This window comes from Temnothorax longispinosus, chromosome 8, assembly GCF_030848805.1.
Source record: "Temnothorax longispinosus isolate EJ_2023e chromosome 8, Tlon_JGU_v1, whole genome shotgun sequence".
Taxonomy (NCBI): domain Eukaryota; kingdom Metazoa; phylum Arthropoda; class Insecta; order Hymenoptera; family Formicidae; genus Temnothorax; species Temnothorax longispinosus.
The window spans coordinates 4,267,391-4,289,715 of record NC_092365.1 but is presented as its reverse complement, the minus strand read 5'-3'; the positions used below and the strand labels follow the sequence as shown (position 1 = coordinate 4,289,715).

Sequence of the window (22,325 nt, the reverse complement as noted above, 5' to 3'; positions counted from 1 at the left end):
AGGGGGAGGGGGAAATAGATCGCATCAGCCGCGGGGAACGTGAAGAAAAGGAAAAAGAGAGCGCGGCGGCATATAGCGCGACGAAGCGGCAGAGACATCACAAATCAAAGACGCGGTGACAGTTAATTCATAACTCGCAATCCCCATGACCGTCCCCGCTGTGCCCCGCCACACGTCGTTCCCAACCCACCTTGGTCTCCCCCCCGTTTCAATCTGTGCCCCCGCGGGTGTTGTGCGTGCAACGTATGCACCTCACGGGAACGGACACCCCGTTGACTCCGCGCGTGTGTGCGTCGCGGCACTTTTGTTTCTTGCCGTTCGCCACTTTTCCCGGCCGTTCGTAGTTTTTTCCGGCATATTACGACGACACGAATAATTATCAAGCTTCAGTTAGAGGCTTAAACGCGCGATTTTTATCTCGTTTGCTTGTAATTCGAGCGCTACTGCGGGTCCCGACAAATTCGTAGGAAAACTTTAGAGAACATTTTAATTAATTTCTAGAATATTTAATAAAATACGTATATACGATTGTACATGCGATACCTACGTGCGTGCAAATTGGAGGAATATAACGAGTGAACGAGTTAGTGAGTTAATTGAATACAATGTTTTTTTCAAATGAAAGAGATTTATTATAATTATATATTTCTATAAAAAATATTATTGTTTTATTAAGCATTAATTTTTCAATTTTGCAAGAAAAAATTCATTAATTAATCAAGATTGTCAAACAGAAATTTATTTCTAATATTTTTTTAACAGTTATTGTATTAAAACTGCTTAAACATATTATATATTTTGTTATATATATTTAAAAAATTGTATAACTTTAGACTTTATCTTTACTTGCATAACTTCACTTATGCGTCTTATTATCATGTTATTTTCCTTAAGGACATCCATAAAGAAATATTACTGTCGATAACGACAATAAAATAAAAATTCCAGTAATAATACTATAATAATGATAATGAATGTATCTGCGCATTTCCATTCTTCAACTTTTAACTGTTCGCTCGACGACAGATATCGGGTTAATTATAATTCCAACAGGATTAGCTTTCATTAATTATATCGTTTCATCGTCATTCGGTGTTGCAGGCAACGGTTTCACCTTTATCTCCATCGTCGATCTGTTCAACCGCATTCACCACCCTTGCCCCGATAGCCACCCTTCCAAACCGACTCGCCACCATGTTTCGTGCGACCGACGTACACTGAATGGGCGTTCATAGCTCATTTACATTAATACACGGGAAACACGAAACGTCGTTTGCCATTTGCTGCGAAAAAGAAAATTATTCTTCGGCCAAATGTAAAGCGGTCCTCATTGCGCCTGACGAACGATCGACGCATCTTTAAAACGGAACATTCCCGCGAGCGACGCGAATTGTCGTGATTTTTTCGCGCGCAATCATCCTTTGAATTATCCCCGTCATGAAAGAATTATCAAACATCCCCGCGCCTTCCTCGAGAATTCTCATCACCGCAGAAATCCGTACGGGATGTTTCCTTGATTTTCCTTTGACTCGATCTGTTCCCAAGAAGGGCTGCCCGAAGCGCGGCTCGAAGTTTTCTGCCTTTCCGAAAGAGCAAAGAATCCGCGATACGCGAGAAAAGGAAGCGAAAATGACTTTCGCCGAGCAAATTAGCCCCCTCAATGAGGATATAACTTTGGAAAGCTTGACTAACGTTGCGTTTCCATGAAACGGAAGTTTCCTAGGCCGGGGACCTGGTAAGTAGTCAGGCTCGGCAGGTATCGCTGAAATATTTAAGACCCACTTTACGTCGATGTGGTAGACGTCGCTTCTGCTTAAGCCGCGTCGACGTGTCAGCGAGCAATAAATTTTAGTAATCGAGACCAAAGATTACAGAGTTGAGGTAGCTGTCATCGTTTGCCGCGTGGGACATGAGTTTGAGACTGTCACCGATTCAAAAGGATCTCTAGCTAGCGAGGGTGCAGTTTGCAGTAGATAAATTCTGAGAAATCCCTGATGGATCGTAGCTCGGAGACATGTATCGTATTAACAAGGCAAACTAGCAAAGATGTTTTATATAACAAGAAAGCCTCCGAAATGTTGAAATTCTTATAAAATTATTCGTAAAGAATTCTTTTTCTTCGTGCTCGATAAAAATTCTTCGCGTTTGTAGCTATGTAGTTTATTCCCGGCGATAAGGTATTCTTACTCGAATATACGTTAGAATAAGAAATGCGAATGAGTATATAATTTTAATCGGAAATAAACGCGGATTACAAGAACTTCTAACGGAATCGCGCGATAATCATTTCTCAATTTGCGCAATCGGGTTAATGAGGGGCAGCCGGCACTCGGCTCAGCCGGCGATGCTCGATTGCCGGTGCTTTAAAGGGCCTAATCGATGCCTGATAGGGCAACATTATTACCTAACGCCAGACCTACGGACCGTGCCATTATCTCGCCCGCTACCATTACGCATGGCTGACCGGCACCTTTCGATTCCGCGGATTATGCCGTCGAATCACGCCAGCTCGCTCGTAATTTGTGCCGAGTCCGCTGAAACTAATAAGAGAAATTAAACGTTCCTTATCTGGGAAGAAAGAATTGCAACACGGTTGATCGAGTCGGTCAGTTGCAAGTTCTAAGATTTACTTGACTCAAAAAACAACGGCGGAATGAAAAATCATAAGAAGTTAAGTAATTGTCAAATATAAAAATTACGAAATTTTTGTGCACTTTGTATTCTTATTGCTTGCATTACGCACATATTACATAAATTTTTATATAAAACGTGGTTAATAAGGATTATTTATGGATCGAGTGCTCGAAACGAGTTATTAGAACGACCGACCACGTCTGACTTTTATAAGGTTTGTCACTACTTCGCGCATCCGACTGTCGTCAATTGATTCCATCTCGTTATCACATTTTGAATGACATCGACATAAGATCAATGATGTTTATTATTCAAATCTAATATAACTCTCGAGTTACACGTGACGAGATTTTTCCGTCGATTAAAAATTAATATAAATTTCGATAATTTTGATTTTAACTCGATGTTCAGAATAAAATTTTTTTTACTTATTCATGGTTTTTATATTTCCCAATTCGAATAAATGAGGAATATCAAGTTAACGAATTTCAAAGATATTAACTTAATATATCCAGTCATTAGCGTATAGTACGACAGTAAAATCAGTTGATTGCGTTTTGTTCGGCATTAAATAAAAACTTCCGCGCACACAGAAATTTAATATTGGTTTAATAGGACCCGTCTGATGAATTGATTTATCTCATTTAATACACATGCATTTATAAAGAGTAATCGGTACACGGAAAAGCTGTTGCGCGGCGAATCGATGCGAGTGGAATTGTTCTATATCTACCTCATTCTCTTTCCTTCTCTCCCTTCCTTACTTTCTCTCTCTCTCTCTTTCGTTCTTTCCTCTCCCCTGTCTATTTAATAATCCACCACCGCGTCGCAAATCCGCCGAAATACGAGGCGAATGCGAGCCGCCTCGAAGATTACACTACCTCCGGCATTCGAATCGAGAATTGCCTTCCTTTTTTCCTTTTTATGTTTCGATTTCTATTTAATTAATACACGCGTATGGAGGGTAAAGCCGCGGGAACATATAGGAGATATTGCCACTGCTCCGACGAAAGCGGAACGACTATGAGAATTTTCCGTTGGACGCCGCGCCGCGTCGGCTCCCATGAGGTGCTCCGCCGTGCACGGCGAGATCGAATGCTAATTCCTTTAGGTGCCTCGAGGCCGGAAATTTGAACGGGATTGAGTCCGGACGGGCGCGGCCCTTCCCGAAAATGTTCACCGTGAATAACAAAAAAAAAGTCGACTATCGCAGGCGACCTAACGAGAATTACCTATGCGTCGGGCACTCGAAATGAGACTCAATTAGAAGCGGCCAACGCCGTCTGACCTGTAATTACCCGCTACTACTTCGCGCATCTGACCGTCGTCAATTATTTCTATCTCATATTCGCTTTTCGTACAACGCTAACACGAGATACTGTTAATGATGTTTGTTATGCAATTTATAAAATCTGATAGCTTTCAAATAATAGGTATGTAATTTTGTTGATTAATAAAAATTAATTTATTTATAATACATTCGAAACGAGTACCCAACTCTTGATACAAATTAAATGATTGCTTTAGTCTACACAGTCGTTTGCGTTGTCTTAATTTTTGTCGATTAATCTTCCTCTCTTCGAAAATGTTTTAAGGTGCTACAAGTCCAATCCGATCGAATGTTTCCTTTATTAAGCGTAATTAGAAATTCCGCTGATTTTCCGCGCTTTATTCCGGAGAACCTCTCTTTTCTACACCACGTTACAGGGATCTTTCGTGCATTGGCGGCTTTCATAATGCATAGGACGAACCATACGTACAACGCAGGTATTAAAGCGAGAGCACGAACCGACGTGCACCTCGAAGCGCCGCAAATTACCTGAACGCGCGGCATCAAATCCTTCGATCTGGAGCGAGAGGCGCCGAACGGTTCCCGGGCATCGATATCGAAATTACCTGCGAAAAAGCAAAGGTGAGACGCGAGGAAAGGGAGAGAAAGAGAACGGGTAAACGAGGCGCGCGCGCGGGCACGGGGATGTAAAAGGATGCTGACGCGCAGCGTTCCCTGACGAGAACGACGTCGCGTAGTGTCTTACGAAGAAGGGGGATGAGTCTTTGGAAACGCACGTGCCGCGGATTGCGGCGGCGGACTTAGCAGGCTCGCGAAACCTCCCTCCGGTGCGCGCGGCAACCCCCCGCCGTCGGGGGAAGGGGAGGGTGCAAAAAGCATCCCGCGAGAACACGTGCTTCACCCTTTTCAGTTAAGGCGTCGACACGGCGGCGTGGTAGCGACGAGGAAGCGGGAGCGTTGGTGGATAAAAGGAGAGAAAACGATCCAGGTTGGGCGAGGACGGCAACAGGCTTTGCCTAATGGCCTGGGTCGCCTACCGCAGATCGGTTGATGCTCAGTCAGAATAGGGTAGGTGGGGGAGTCTGAGTCTTTCTCAACTGGGTCTTACCCTCTCGTCTACCCCCTCGGCATCCCCTCGTGCCCGTCGTTCACGCGAGCGACACCCGGAGAATCCTTCAATGCTGCGAAGCTCCTGACGTTTCACGGAGGAGACGATTTGAATAATCGTTATATGCGCGGCGGTAGCTCGCAAACGAATTCGTTATCGGTGGCCGGATGCTCTTTCCCGAGACGGGCTGCTGCTTGGGAAAATTGAGAGTGCCACGAGTAGCTAAGCGATTCTACCCCGGTGGCGCGCAGTCCTGGATCCCGTCCCGAATGCGAAAGCCCCGGATGGTCAGCGCGGAATAATACGCGTGCATTACGGGCTTTTTAAAAGCCTTAGCGAAGGAAGAGCGATGCGATGGAGCTTGGGGTGGATGTGGGTGAACGTGTAAAACGTGTTCGTCAGGAAATAGAGCTCTTAGCAGTAGTATTTTTGCTACCGCGCAGAAATTATCGCGTGAGATCTAGCGATAAGTGGAAGTCTTAAATTAAGCTCGCGCGGCGTAATACATTTTTTTTTCTTTCTACGAAATTCCAATCGCGTCCTGTCCCTCGCGCGAATATTTCCACGGTAAATATATATATCTCGCGTAAAAATTAATTAGCATGCCGCGAGAGGAAAAAGCTGCAGCTCGCTTTTTCTCCCGGCGAATCAATTTGTCGGCTTTATCGGCGGGTACCTTATCAAAAGTGCGACGAAAAGCGCCGCCGCCCGCGCGTTCTGCCAATTTAATTTGGCTGTCAAGCCCGAAGGAAAAGCGGGGGAAAACGACAGCCGTGGCGCGCCGCTGACGCTTCGAGCGGCCGTGCGGCCGGGGCAACGCGCGCGCGTTAATTTCTCGGCGAATTTATTAAACGTCATTGCCGCACCTGTACCTCAAAGCGAATCGACGCCGAATTTGGCGCGCTTTTACGCCGGAAACCCGATACGCCGACAAAGCTGATTTCCCGCGGCTTCGCTTGCATATACCACCGCATTCTGTAAGCGATCGCGAGCAAACAACCTCTGGTGTTCTCTCTCTCTCTCTTTCTCTCTTTCTCTCTCTCTCTCTCTCTCATTTTTTTTTTAATTTACGTCACCGCCCTTTTTACTTCGCAAACAACGCCCGCCCGGGCGACGAGCGATTTATGCGCGTAAACGCCACGGGGAGGAAACGCTAATGCGGCTAATGAATATGTGAGAGAAAACGTGTTACACACCGATGAACGACTTTATCATCCCGGGTTGTACATACATATGTTCGTCACGCTTTTAACATCATCGCCATGCATACGGCGAACGCCGAGAATGTTGATTTTTCCCTCGCGCGGAAAGTGCTGATTGTTTGGTGCGTTGGTGCCATGCATGAGAGAGGGATCGCAAGATCGCAAGAGAGATACCGGATTTGTGTGCGCGCCAGTAAATCTCCTAAATTGATCCCGACATCTGTATCCTATTATAAGGACATTTACATGCCGTTTATACATCCGCGGTGCGTGTCTAATTAATAAATAAGAGTAAAATCGGAGGCGCCTCTCGACGGAACAATTTAATTTAATCGATTAATAATTCAAGGGACGGATAAGGACTAAAAACGGAGTCGCATCTTGTAGAATCTATCTAGTTTTAATTTCCGGTCTCTCGCGGAAGATCGTAAATGATATATCGAGGAAGTGCTTCGTAATTGCCGGCTTTATCTCTCCTACGTTCAATTTTAATTGCCGTGAGCTGTCATTGGAGGATGATCCATGGTGTGCAAGGTAAAACGTTTATTTCGACAGATAATCTGAGTCGGAAATAAGAAGATACCTCGAGAAACCTCGCTATCTGCGGCTCATCCGGTGGAAAGAACAGTATCTTTCGTATTTTTTCTCTTTGTCTCCATTATTAATACACAAGGGAAGCGCGGGATCGTCGCCGCTTTCCGTTTTATACGACAAACATCTCGCTCTCTTTTCCTCGGCGTTGTCATCAAGATAAGCTTCTTAAAAATCTTTTAAACCTCTGATGTGTTTTCCCTTTAAACGATAACCATCTCTCGTACAAGCAGCTTGTTTTTAATCGGCAAATTAGATATCGTGTTTTATATATTTTTCTCCAGAGAAATTCTTTCGGATCTTCATGGCCTCTGTGTATGATTTTCGCGGAGAAAACAATATCGGTCGAAAATTTTATATTTTTCAATGCAAATATTTTTCTTTCATTTTCAATAATTTTCTTTTTTTATTTTGCTTTGTTACGGATGCGAAAAATAACGTGAAGAAAAGTCTCGCGAAACGTATACGTGTTCCATTAATATAAGAGTTAAAAGAGAAAAAAGAGAGGAGACAGCTCGAACATGATTCCGCCATGAAATGATTACGCCGTTTCGATGACACTGAGATATGATACGCAAATTGTTTTGATAGTCAAAGTTAATAGCTTTGCCGGTGTACGGAACAACAATCGGGGGAAAAGCGCGCGCGCGGGGAGACGCGATGTTTCCTCCCGTGAAATAAAGACCTCGTCGAATCGAGAGCGGCGATTTTCGATTATCGTCGCTGGCATAGGTAGATACACGCTCATGGATCGTGGAGGATCTACTACGGCCGAGATTATTCGCGGTCGCAGGCAACTGAATCGTTCCTCGTTTCGCGGCTAAATTGCCGTTCCACGATTGGCAGGTCGTCATCGATTCCGACCCCGCCGCCGCGCCGGACGCGCTATTATTGCACGCGTATATGCACACGAAGGTAGGATTGTGGTCGCCGCACGTATAACGGCGACTACTCCCTGACTGACATATGTATTTTTTTCGTCTACGCCCGCCGACGTTCATGATTTCCATCTAGAATGAGGTTTCACAATCAGAGAAGGATGCAGTAGGTGCAAACGCTTGCAAATCGAAAGCAAAAGACAGAAACAGATAAGCAGAGAAATATATAAGAGATACAAAGATGCTATAAATTCCTCTGTAAATCGAGCCATCGCGAAAAAATGTTCATAACTAATTATTTTTAATAATTTTTGTATTTCAACTTCTGACGTAATACTTTCGTAATATATGAACCGTAGTATAAAATTAATTATTTATTGTTTATATATTACTATATATTATATATTACTATAAAATTAATATATTATTTATATATTACTGTTCATATACCTACTACTGCTCATATAAAATTCATTATTTTAAAATAATTAATTTTACATGATTTTACAATATGTGATTAATTATTGTTTCTATATAACAATGTTATTATTTAAAGAGTTAAGTTTCATGTAACGACTTTTTCTTTATATAAAGTGACGCTCCATCAAACTTGAAATGGCAGAGGAAAAGCTAGTGATTGCGATCGCGTAAAAGTCAGTCTGAATTAAAGGTAAACCAAGACCGGGGGAGCAGAAAAATTCGCCAACTCCATAAGTAACTCGAAGAAAGAAAGGAGAAAGAACTTCGCCTTCTTCACTTCGCGATCGAGCCATATCGCGCGTTTTTTCCCTCTTTTTACGCGAGACTCGAGAGAGCTGGAGGGGGGGAGGGGCGCGATGAAAAAGATTCATAAAAATTCTTGTGCATCTCGTTCCCGGTCACACTCCCCTCACGCCAACCCCCTCCCCCTCTCTCGCGAACAGCTCGCTGGCGAAACTCGCTTTCTTTCTGCGCGGCATCGTCGCGGTGATAAGTCAACCTCCATGCGCGAGATCGACGAGAAGTACGACGAGCAGAGAAAAAGGTGGCGGGAGGGGGAGGATCGGAGGTGCTCCCAGAATTTAATAACCATAGGTTCTTCCGCTCAACGGGGAAGACGCGGCCTGGATGTAAGGCATGGATGTAATCTTGGCGGGTAACTCATACGTTAAGAAGACCGTATGGAGAGGAGGGCGCACATTCCGGCGCCGCTAACAAACGCTATCAACCCCCTGGCTGTCAGCGGCGCTCGCCTCCGTACGGAGTTGTCTGGCCATGAAAAGGGGGGGTGGAAGCGGTCCCGGAGAAGGAGGGACGGCGCGCGCGAGCCGCCGCGACATAATTCTAATTTTATTGCCCGGGCCCCGGCGCTGGGATGCGCGCGCCTGCGAAGGAGACGTCGAATTTATGGGCAATTTTTCTTATTAATTTTCATAACTTCGACATGTGAGCGAGGCAGCGCGACAAAGCGGGCCGTCCCCGCTTTCCCCGGGCATTCTCTCAACCACCCCCGGGCTTACCCTCCCTCTCGGCACGGAGATCGAGGGGTTGCGATCGTCACTCCGCTGCACGTGGAACGGCATACTTTCTTCCCGCGATCCTTATCGTGTCAAACTACACGGATTATGTCCGGAGGAAGATGCTGGATTTTCGAGGGAGCTCACGGAATATACATCTGCGAATCTAGATAAAATAATAACTAAAGTAGATAACATTAATTATAATAATGGGGATTAAGGTGAGACAATTTTAAATTACGTCCGATATGATCTCTTTATTATTAATTATTTCAATAATTTGAAAAGCAGAGAAGGGACTGCGCTTTTGTTGAAAAGATATAAGTTTCTTTATTTCAGCAGTATATTTAGCAAGACACTTGCATTTGCTCGGTTCTCACAGTGAATTATATCGATCTTACCACGAGATTTGCAATTCGATTCACAGCGCGAATCACGAATCATCGATGCAGGACACTCGGAAAATTCGCGAACGCATCGCAGCAATTTAGGATCGTCGCCGAATTTCATGAACCCGGCGCTTGTGTCGGGACTGGAGAGACTGCGGGTGAAATTTTTCGAGCACCGGAGTGGAAAGAAGCATCTTCGACGTTTCGAAGTGGTAAATAATGGAGGGTGACGGACGCGGGAGTGTTGCTGCAGGCTGTTGCGACGAGGGTGGATGGGCGAAAGAAGGGAGGGAGGGCAGTGGATGGTGAGACGACAGTGGAGAAAAGGATCGAAAATTGCACGGTAAACTCGTGCCACGATTTCCACCTCTCGGCGCGGTAAATTGAGAATAAACAGGCGTAGACGAAGCCGATGGAGTATTTCGCGCGTCTCCGAGATTCATGAAGGAATCCGATGAAAACCCGGTGTTTGATTTCACTCTGTTGCGAATGATCGATCCGAGAGAGGGAGGGTGTCTTTTTCCCGTCGATAACGGGACTGGGAAATCTCTCCCATATTCCGAAATAAATTAAATTATAATTCATTAATAAATATAATAATAAATATGACTAGGGACCAATACAGATGTTTATTTATCACATAAGATATATTATAAGTCCCTAGTCATGTTTATTGTCATATTTATTGATTAATTGTGACTTAATTTATCTTGGAAAAGAATAAAATAAAATAAAATATAAAGCTATATTAAATACTACACATAATGTATATTAAGATTAGTTTTTTGTCTACGCTTCTACAAGACGTAGAATCTCTCCAGAATGTCATTGCTCACACCAAAGGTTGCCTTCGAGGTAACAGGCAATCGCGATAGGATACCTTTTCTTCCGAGATAGGCCCCAAAGAAATCTTATCTTTGCGCGTATTTACAAACTGCTTTCTTCTTACCCTTTACGTATTACCTGGCGCTATCTCATTCCATTCGGTGCGGCAATATCGCGCGGTGGAAACGTATATACGGAAACGTATAACGTTTCGAATTGCACGTGTTGCGTCCGTGTCTTTCCCTTGCTCCGATACGGTATTGCGCTGTCGGCAAAGTCTGCGTCCTCTCATCCATCACCGGGCTAAGGTCGCCGGTAGTCAGGAAAAGACGAGAGAAAGGCCTTGCAGGCCGACAGGAGCTTCCTCCGATATCTCGACACGACGTTACGATTTGTCCGTGAACGGTGTTCCGTCATCCCGAAACAAAACTCCCGTCGTGCCCGGTCGAGCGTCCTGAGAAAAGTCGTTGCAACTCGCCAGCCGAGTAATTTCGATATTTTCTTCGTGGCACATCAATCGCTCAATGATCTCTCGATACACTATCGCGAATCTCCTAGGTTGATATTTTTCAGCAAACGGTGAATTGTCAAATTTATTACTAACTATTTATTGCAGTATTATCGCTCGAATTTTTCCAGATAAAGAAGACTATTATTCTAGATGTGAAAATCACGGATATTTAAATTAACGTTAAAAATATATTTAAATACGTTGAGACACAGTTGATCCACGGTGAATGAAGTAAGTTGAAAGGAACATCTTTTGCGGCGTTTATGCTCTCATTGCGATACGATTGCGCCGAAAAGGCGGGGAAGCTCGCTTTATCGCTCAGGCGAGAACTGCGAAGGGCGGTTATTATTAATTGCTTCCAGAGGGTTTTACAACCGGGCGGTTAAAGCCACGGTCTTTTTTACGAGCATCGAACGGGCCGGTTTGGCCTCCCTTTTCCACCGCGCCGCCACCGGCGCGGCGCTCTCTCCATCCACTCTTTTCCCGCTCCGAACACTCGACCGGAAACTTCATTTACATCGTCAGCATCTATAAAATGGATTAATTGCAGCTGGCTGTGCGACGAGTGCTGGCATGCACAGCCGACGAACGTTCGACAGATGGAATTTATCCGCGAGTGAATCTTCTACAAAACCGCTCTTTTTATATTCTTTTCTTTCCAAAATATATACCTCCGGATCTTCTCTCGAAATACTCCATCTTTATTTAATGTTATTAAAGTGATCAAATTTTAAAAGCTATTCGAAAAATTGACGACACATCAGGAGATTGTAACTAAAAGAAGACATTAATTCTGTAAGATTGCAAAAAATTCAAGCCTTTCAATTAAAATCTCAAATATTGACGAAGCGTTAGAAAAACATTGCCTACGACTATGATTTAAAATAGGGTAAAAGAGAGACAAGAAACATCAAGAAACATTTTAACTACATTGCAGCAACGTTTTAACATTAATGCAAAATAGTTGAAATGTTTTTTGACGTTTCTTGCTCTTACTGGGAATATATTAATTGAATTATTTTCTCTTAAATTTTTACAAATAACACAATACAATACAATATTTTACAATTAATATAAAATTTCTAACCACACAACTTTTTCTTCTTGCATTTTTTTTACAAATAATTTAATATAAAATATTGAAATTGATATTAAAGATAAGGTCTGTAGTATAAAAACACAAATTTAAATTTTTTCTGTTTTAATGCTAATAATACCTTAATTAAATATAATATTGTTTTACGGATTAAAGATAAAATTTTTCGGTTAATATAAAAAAGAAGAAACACTATTACCCCGAACGTAAGTCAACGAGTTTTAAATGGAACTACGCAGGAAAATGGAAATACACAAAAGTTGTGGATCATTTAACGAATTAACAATTATAATCTGCGATTAGAATTCCTGTCATTAGCATAAGCCCGCGTCAGTGGGGCCGAAAAGTTTCCAGCGTTTGTTCGCCAGTGCCAAAATAACCAGGAGGGAAGGAGTAATTTTATGCGATCGCGCCGGGAGATTATGAGGGAAAAGTAGCCGACGAAGTAGTTGAAGAATGTTAAGTCAGAGAACCTTATTATCTTACCAAGATAAATCACGAAGGAATTGAGATTCTTGTTTAATCGTCGTAATTACAATGGCAAGAGCTAAAATTAAAATTAGATACAGCAAAGTTTGCTCACATTAGTGGATCTCTTTGATACGATTCGGCCATATTTCCAAGAAATATCAAGAGACACGATAGTGTTTCGCGCCAATTTACACCAACCATTGATAAAACAATATTGATAATGAGTAAGTAAAAAGCAAAATAAGTATTGGATAAGCTTATACCATCTGTAAGCTTTATAATTACGTTATATGCAGGTTGATAATAATATCATACATTGTTATACTATAACGCAAAGAATTATAAAAGAAGAATTAGATTTCAGAAGAAAGAAAGAAGGAAAAAAGAAAAAATCTTAGAAGTAAAACCATACGTTATCTTTCAAGATTAAAACTATTTTATCACATTAATTGTCTCTTATATAATAAATATAACGAAAAGAATTTCATTTTACTTTTTTGCAAAATAATAATAACAATAAGTTAATAGTAACTGATATTGAACAGTTTGTATAGTTTTCACTAGAAGAATTAAAATACGTAGAAATATATTTCTTAATTAATTTCTAACTTTTGAGATAAAGAGAGAATTTTTTTTTATTTAACATAGTTTTTGTCTGTTCTTTTACTTGTATGCGTAAAGCAAATATATTTATATTTATGACAAACACTATAAAGTATTATGTAAAATAATTATAACAAATCTTTTCTGCCATATTCCAGTTTCTTCTACTGAGAATTAATGCAGTACATATTAAATTTTAGGTACTACTCCTCTAAAATCAATATCAAGAACTCTGAGAATACCAAGCGTCGGTTATTCTCATATTTTCTTCGTAGTACAGCCCTAGGTATATACAGAAATCGATTTTCTTCGCTGGTAATAGCAGTATAACGGTATACTGCCGACTATAAGTACGTTTACATCGATCGTAGGAAACCTTGAAGATAATATACCTACTGCTCGGTACGGGTTATTGATAATAAGACTAATGGAGTTCGCATTCGTTGTTCACTGTTACAGTACAGATGCCCTTACTTGTACCTATTTCAGAGAGAAAAGGAATTTTATGTAATATATCTCTAAATATAAAAAGAAGAGAGAAAATAAAATTACAGCAGGGATAACTAATCCGCACAGTGCATTGCGGACATTTACACACATTACATACGTCCATACAATGATACAATAATATGATTTTGAGAAAAATTGAAAACAAAACGCAGTCTAGCTTAAGAACATTAAAAATAATAAAAATGTAAATAATAATAATGATTAACAAGAAGAATAAGACATGTATATGTATTTGATATATAAGTGGTAATGTTATTATCTTTTTAACCGAGATCATTTCGAACAGTTCGCGATTATTAGATCGTATATTTAATTAACTCGATAATTAAAAAACTTCTGAACGTAATGAGGAAGCAGTAATTTACAGAAAAAGATAATTTATTCAATTTATTCATTACAAAAATCCGGGTGCTTGGAAAGAGGATTTATAAGTCGCCTTTTCGTTGCGATGTATTTACGAGCGATAATTATCTTTTAAATAGCCTAACTTATGTAAGCTTGGTACTCGTCTTAAGTGTTATACCGATAATTACACGGTTTTTCCTGATGATAATTCCTCTCACGAGTACGACTTGTAAGTGGTAGAGAGGCTCAGTATTCTAAAAACGAGGAAGTCAACGATTTTATCGTTACTGCTAACTGCTAACATAACATTGCCAGTTTTTCATCCATTTAAATGTGATTTGTACATTACCGTTGTCAGATTGACAACGCAAGGTAACACGATTGATTCAAGCAATAAATGATTCTGTCATTCCAGAATATTAATTAATTTTTAAATATTTCAGGTTTAAATAATATTAATCTTTAAAGTGATTATATAAATATCTTTATACTGTTTCTTTGCTTTATAAATTTGCTTAAAAATGTACTAGAATTTTAATATGTAATCTAATTGTGATCTATAAACGTAAGAACACACATACTTTATAAATATAATTATACATAAATTATATAATATATATTATATTCCTTCGCACAAAAATACATATTTTGGCTACGTTTACACCCAGCGACCTAATCGCGGCCTGACCTATATTATGACCCGAAGTAGGTCTAGTCATCATTCGTTTACAGTTTATACCGAAAGAGACCTAAAAATTGACGGGATCGTATTTAGGATCGCTCTGAATTGCAGCGAATCCGAACAAGCAAATAAAGCTTCTAGGACATGTCGCGCGTGATCGCGAGGTTTACATCGCAAATGATAACGGCCTATTTCAGGTCGGGTCACTAAAATACGCAGCTTGACCTGAAGCCAGGTCCGGTCGCCTCAAGTGTTTACAGCAGGCGGCCTAAATAATTTAGGTCGAATTTGAGGTATAGGCCGCGGCCTAAATTTAGGGTGTAATCGTAGCCAAAATTATTACTAGAAAAGCTTGTAGATAAGAAACAAGACAAAATTATATATGTAATTAATTAATTTATTCGTATAATTTCTATTTGTATAAATCCAATATTGAATTGTCATACGACATATAATTGTACAAATTACAAATAATCTAAATTTATCGATGCCACAATTTTATTTAGGACAATTCGGTCTTCTACGGGAAAATTCGGCGATTTTATTTTTAAACGGTTGATTCGTATGATAACAAACAATAGATTTAATTTTATTTTCACTAGCCTCGTCGTTAAGACTTTTGTCGTCCATTCTTAGTACTTTTTTATTTGCAGATATTTTCAAGTCTTTAAACATGTTTTGTAGATTTGCGTAAACTTGATTTTCGTAACACATATTTGAATGAATAGAATTTTGCATAGCGATTTTGTTCCTAAGATTTCTCAGTCGGGGTTGCAGCTTATGATACGCTTCCTCGGCACTCAAACGACGATCTCTTTCCTTCAGTAGAAAATTGGTGCTGTTCTCCAAGTTTCTTATCAAGTTCCGATTATGTTCAATCATGAGAGATAGCCGATTTTTTAATTTGTCCGCGTTGGTCCAATTGATGTGAGTTTTTACTACATTGTGTGATTTATATTTTCTATCACCTTTTCTTCTCATCTTCCGTGTATGCGTAGTTTGCTGTATTTGTAAAATGCAATCTTCCTGCGTCTTGGTTTGCTAAAATAGAAAAAATATATGTTATATGAAGCGAATGTGTAAATGATATATTTTTATCAAAAATCTAATCGCGCTAATATTTTGATTAATATTTAATTTGAACAACTTACAGCTTGATCTTTGAGAAATTTGTTCTTTTTTGGTACATGCTGAGAAGATTTGTTCTTTGGCATCATATCTTGTACAAAGACTTGTTTGTGGCTCAGCAACCTTTTCTTCATCGGTATTCTTTCCCCTTTGCTTTTCCTTTTCTTCAAAGTCTTGCGAATAATTTCAAGTACGTCAGCCGACACCTCATTATCCCTGAGATCAATCTGCGTGAGCACGCTATTTGTTTGTAAAAGCTCCAATACAATTTCTCCTCCGTGTTGAGTGATTCCGCAACATCGTAAGCACAGTGTCTTCAGCCAAAAGTCATTTTTCAGCACACGTGTCAATTGCCTCAAGCCAATATCGCTAAGATGATTTTTATCAAGCATTAGTACTTGCAATCCTTCCTCCTGAAATGCAAATGCAAACGTATTAAATAATTTGTCCGTAAAAACGTGACATATATCTTAATTAGAGTAATATTTTTCTCTTAATACATACCACCGTTGTGTTAGCGTCTCGAGGTAATGTTGATTCCTTCCAAATATTTTGCAGCAAATCCGCTTTTCTCTTTTTAAAGAACAACGATGACAAGTATGTAGCGCTTCTATTAGTGAGACAGCATGACGATAGATTCAGTACATGAAGATTTAAATTACATTGCAAACTTTCCAGCAACATATAACATCCTGTAAAAAAACACAAACACAAATATCTTTATTATTTTTATATTAATTAAAATTTATAAAGAGATTGTAAAAAACTTATATTTGAAATATGCAGTAGATATAATGTCTGATTTATAGTGATAGCTTGAAAATTTGAATATTTTACACGTTTTAACCAACCTGCATCTCCTATTCGACATCTGGCCAACGACAAGCTTCGCAGATTACGGTTATTTGCCAGGCCATCACTGAGGATCCTTAAATATTTGGGCGTCAGAGGGATACCGTCTAGTGTGAGGTTGGTAATCATTAACGAGTTCTTCAGACAGACCGCGACGGAATGAACGAAGCATCGTAGCAAACAATTCGTGTAGAAAACTGGCTGCCGTCGATCCTTTCGCGCGCATCTCCTGAACGTGTGAGCAGAATGCCAATCCATTTTGCCATTTTGCGATTTGCGAGTTTATATATCATCATCTTTTGCCATTGTCATATCTTTCAACTCTCCCTTTGACTGTCCCGTTGCCGTGACGTCACCTGCAAGCTTAAACTTACTGCGAGTAGTATCCGAAAGAAAAAAAATAATCATTGTATTTAATTTTATTTTTCAAACATTTTTCATGACAATGAAAATTTGGGAGAAATATTAACACTGAAAATAAGATATAATTTAATTTTCTATGTTAATTCGATAAAAGATGTGCTTTACTCTTAAATAAAATTACTTTGCAAAAAGTTATTTATTTATCTTTCGGTTATTATAATCTTACTTTAAATTTTATATAAAAGATTTGAAAATAAAAATTGACTTAATTTTAGACAATTATATTAGAATTCAGAAATAATTTTTAATATTATGATCAAATAAATTAAATAAGAGTAAAAGGCACATGTAAGAGCCAATGCCGATGGTGAAATGAGAACAACATACAGTAAGGCAAATTTATTATGAACATTTTCTTAATGTTTAGACCCTCTTCAGTGTACACAATATTTTAAGGTGTAGATATAATGTCATAAATAATATATGCGGTTATCATGCAATTGGTTAAATCAAATCACTGATGCCAAATCGCAAAAATAACTGTTATTTTATAAATAAATAAAAAAGTCAAAATAAATAGCCAACAAATAACAACTTTTAAAGGAAAATGCTTGAAAAAATTTAGAAGCCCGGAAAAGACTTTTAAAAACGTACGTGGAGTGCAGCATTGTATGATTACGAAACGTGGACGGTGACAGAAGCGGATAAAAAAAAATACAAGCATTTGAAATGTAGTGCTACAGGTGCATGATGAAAATGCCGTGGATACATATAATTATTAGTAATATATATTAGAAAGAAAGGAAGAAATATATGGATAGGATGATAGGTCATCTGCTGAAACACAAAAGATTAGAATCGCGATGAATTGGACTGTTTAATAATTTTATTATTAAAGTTTTTAAATAAAAAATGAGAAAATGTTGCACTGTTCCTAGCTGCATAAGCAGTAGATAGAACAGAAAAAAAAAGTTTTAAATATAAACGTCTTTATTTAAAATTTCTAATGTATTTAAGCCTTAAAACCTTTTATTCATTTTGCATATTTCTTTATTAAGAATCTCAGTTTATTATAAAAATGGAGTGCAGTAGTTAATGAAGAACTTTCTTCGAAAGATTTTCCATGCAAATTACATATTAATAAAAATGATATTTAAAAAGAAGATAAGATAGTCACATGCCTAATGGGACTGTTTATATTTTAATTAGACAAAAATGACTATTAAAAAAAATTGTGATACCAAAAGCTGATAAAATAACGATTTGGATAAAAATAATAATATTAATCATTCCTATAAATTAATTAATAAAAATATAACTGAGATAAATGTAATATTATAATTTTCTTCATATTAAATGATAACATGTGGACTACTAATTAATTTTTAAGAAATGTATATTGATTCTGTGTCGATAAATGTACCTATATTTCCAGAGATGTGATGGAAGAGGTAAATTATAATTAATTATTTAATAAATTATAATTAATTAATATATTTATAATTTTATATTTAAAAATATAAGCCATATGTCTTAGAAATTTACTTGTTTCTTTATATTATTGAAATTAATTTTAGGTAGTTTGTCAAAATTTAATAACTAAAACAAAGTACTACAGATTTTTCAATTCATTTACTTATTGAAAATTTTCAAACAAAATCTTTGCCAGAAAAATGGAGTTGGATTAATTTATAGATGATGAAGAAGCATAATATCTCTTTACAAGCGACACACTTTCGCCAACGGTCAAATCACGTCGATATACAAGTTCTCGTCCGATCACTTAAGTCAAGCGACGTTGAGCGCGGTTAGTACTTAAATGGGTGACCGTTTGGGAACACCGCGTACTGTTGGCATTTCTTTTTTTTTTGGAATTTACTTATTTTATGTGCCTAAAAATTATATCGTAGTTATACATTATTTATTGTATAAAGTTAATTAAAATGATAACATTATAATTAATTAATATATTTATAATTTTATTTTTTTAAATAAAGCCATATGTCTGAGAAATTTATTTGCTTCTCTATATTATGAAATTAATTTTAGGTAGTTTTTCAAAATTAATAACAAACAAGTACTAAAGATTTTCAATTAATTTACTTATTGAAGATTTTCAAACAAAATCCAGAAAAATGGACTTGGATTAATTTACAGATGATGAAGAAGCAGAAGCATAATATCTCTTTACAAGCGACACACTTTCGCCAACGGTCAAATCACGTCGATATACAAGTTCTCGTCCGATCACTTAAGTCAAGCGACGTTGAGCGCGGTTAGTACTTAAATGGGTGACCGTTTGGGAACACCGCGTACTGTTGGCATTTCTTTTTTTTTTTTTTTTTTTTTTGGAATTTACTTATTTTATGTGCCTAAAAATTATATCGTAGCTATACATTATTTATTGTATAAAATTAATTAAAATGATAACATGTGACATAAAATATAAATTAATAGATAAATATAAAATCAATAGATTCACCGATTTTTTTGACCGTATCGAAAACTTACAATCGAAGAATGCAGTAATGATAAAGTCATCGAATTAATGAGTAACGGTTATTTGCTTTATATACTCTAGTGAAAACTTATTCTCTCTTGTAAAATATTTAGAACAAAGAACATTAAATATTATTGGTACAAAATTAATAAAAACTAATTCTATATACATTAAATTATTGAAAAACTTTCTGAAAAAACAATTACACTCGTAGAATGTACGCTTCATCAGAAATATTTGACAAAAAAATATTGATTAATTTTATACTTATACGAGATCATTTTCTTGCAAAATCTTTTAATAAAAATATTATCGAAAAAAATCACGACAAAAAGATATTGTAAAAATGCTAAATTATAATTATATTTTAGTAAATATAAATTAATTTATCATCTCAGTTTATAATTTAAGAATAGTACCAATCAAATTAAAGTACTCCGTTAATGATTTTTAAATTAATGTCCAGGAAATTAAACCTTTGTCATAATCAATTTTATATGTAAATTGCAATCTATGGTGGAAGCAATTAAAAACGTTAGTAACTATTTTAATCATACAACTAAGAACTGTCATCGAAATGTCATCAATATATTTGAAATACATGGGCACATAAATTAGTAGCCAGAGTTTTGCACTCCAAATCTTGCGATACAAAATCTACGCAATAATTAGATAATGGGAAAACCGTAGGTATATTATCTCTTTACAAGGAAGACACTTTCGCCAACGGTCAAATCACGTCGATATACAAGTTCTCGTCCGATCACTTAAGTCAAGCGACGTTGAGCGCGGTTAGTACTTAAATGGGTGACCGTTTGGGAACACCGCGTACTGTTGGCATTCTTTTTTTTTTTATTTTTTTTTTATTTTACTTATTTTATGTGCCTGGAAATTATTTATTTTATATCGTAGTTATACATTGTCTATTATATAAAATTAATTAAAATAATAACATGTGATATAATATATAAGTGTGCCAAATGTTTCTTTATAAAAAACATTATTAAATTTAAAATATGTTGACTCAAGAACAAACTGAATAGCGGTCAAGAATTGGTTTAAAAGGATGTTTATGGATTGGTTTAAAGGATGGTGTTTAGAATTATGCGACCATCGGTGTCTAACACTCGTCAAGGCTAACAATAAATTGATAGGTCGTTAGTGAATATAAGGATACGTATACCTGAAAGCTTTGTGAATAAATCAAAACTATTATTAATGTGACCTTTAGCTTTAAGTATGCTTTAATAAATTATTTTGTGTAAAAGTTTAGCAAAAAGATATAATGGACTATTAATGGTTAATATTATTATTCTAATAGACAATTAAACTTTGTTATTTTAGTTAATTTTTTGTTTATTCTAGAAAATCCATAGGCCCAAGGTGTAACACCATCAATGCAATTTAAAAGTCTGTATAGATTAAGAGAAATAAAGTTCTTTTTTTAAAGAATTTTAGGAGAATGTTCAAATCCTTACGGATCTCGTCAACTTATGTACAGGATCCTATTATAAAACTATCTAAGTATTAGTGTTGCTGAGTGTACTATTCTTTTCAAAATAATCTGTTTTACATATGATGTTATTCTTATCAGCCCTAATAAATATTAAATTATCGTTATTTTTCAAAAACCGTTCAGTATCACAAAGTAGTTTATTAAGATAAAAGTCAAATTGTTTGCTGGAAATATTCCCAAAAGATACTCTTTCAATGGTTGGTATGCTATGAATGCGGATGGATTATCTGGCATTAACTGGTAAAAATTTTAAATAACATTTAATGTGTTTAATAATGTCACAAGCTACACAACTTTTCTCTATTATTAAAATATGGCATACAAAATCACCTAACTGTAATAAACTTTGTATTGTCGGTGATAAAATGCGAGTGATGAAAGATTCACAAATTACTTGCAATACAAGCGGGAAAACAACCTCGGAAAACTCGTATCATAAAAAAAGAATCATTTGAGATACTAGGAAGAGGAACTAGTGAAAATGAAGAAACACAATTTGTTTTGTTGTTAGATGTGAATAATGAACGTAGCCCTATATATGATTTTGAGAAATAAGGCAAATTGGCTGTTTAGCATAAAGGTTTAAATAAACCAAAACGTTTGTTACTATATATGCCTTACTATATATATGTATATTGTAATTCTCGCTTTACCATCGGCATTGGCTCTTACTGGCCTTTAACTTTTATTTTATTTATTTGATCGTATATCTTGAGAATTTTTTTATTTTTGTATAATGCAATATTATAGTTAAATAATAAGAACTGATACCGAAATAATTTAAATATTATTTCCACATACACACATACACACACACACATACACAAATAAAAAAATTTTTTAACATATTTTTATTTAAATATTAAAGTGATTTAATGAGTTATCTAGTTTTAATAAGTTTCTAAACTAAACAAAGCATCTACCGAGGCATCTACCAAATCAAGTAAATATTTATTATATTTTCAATTACCGTAATTTTATGAGTTTTTCTTCTGTATTCATTTTCTCTCTAATCTTTTTGCAGCGACATCGACTATACACATAAATTTTGGACAGACTTCGATCTTGCATTATACTGTCCAATAGCGGCGACCAATCTTTCAAATTTAGTTGATCAGCGCAAAATCGTAAGCAGTTCTTTTGTAGATACATTTCCATCATCGGCAAAGGCTTCACGTTTTTTTCGCGACATAGTGCCTTCATTAAAGATACATTAAGAATACATTAAACATCGCATATCTTATTTAAAAAAATTAATGCTTACGATGTTGGATAATAAATTATTAAATAGAAACAGTCAATAATTTATTGTGCTTATTCAAATATATAAACAG

At 37.1% G+C, this 22,325-nt stretch overlaps 1 protein-coding gene and 3 pseudogenes across 1 annotated transcript; 3 read left to right on the top strand and 1 right to left on the bottom strand.

Moving 5' to 3' along the window:
* Positions 1 to 15,008: 15,008 nt before the first annotated feature.
* LOC139817425 (uncharacterized) lies at positions 15,009 to 18,214 on the bottom strand. The gene is made up of 4 exons (XM_071785508.1): positions 16,612 to 18,214; positions 16,265 to 16,452; positions 15,784 to 16,173; positions 15,009 to 15,673 (listed from the first exon to the last, which is right to left on the bottom strand). Exons 1-4 carry the CDS (start codon positions 16,868 to 16,870, stop codon positions 15,131 to 15,133), a joined length of 1,380 nt encoding a protein of 459 aa, XP_071641609.1. The 5' UTR covers positions 16,871 to 18,214; the 3' UTR covers positions 15,009 to 15,130.
* A 499-nt stretch (positions 18,215 to 18,713) lies between these two features.
* Positions 18,714 to 18,831, top strand: LOC139818485 (5S ribosomal RNA; annotated as a pseudogene).
* A 350-nt stretch (positions 18,832 to 19,181) lies between these two features.
* Positions 19,182 to 19,299, top strand: LOC139818484 (5S ribosomal RNA; annotated as a pseudogene).
* Positions 19,300 to 20,197: 898 nt separating this feature from the next.
* Positions 20,198 to 20,315, top strand: LOC139818483 (5S ribosomal RNA; annotated as a pseudogene).
* Positions 20,316 to 22,325: the final 2,010 nt, after the last annotated feature.

Bases quoted from the DNA above. Each gene is read 5' to 3' on its own strand.
- LOC139817425 (XM_071785508.1), bottom strand. From the start codon at position 16,870: ATGGATTGGCATTCTGCTCACACGTTCAGGAGATGCGCGCGAAAGGAT. The intron at 16,453-16,611 runs GTTGGTTAAAAC...GTTTTTTTACAG, and splicing joins ATGTCGAATAGGAGATGCAG to GATGTTATATGTTGCTGGAA. The intron at 15,674-15,783 runs GTAAGTTGTTCA...TTTCTATTTTAG, and splicing joins AATTTCTCAAAGATCAAGCT to CAAACCAAGACGCAGGAAGA.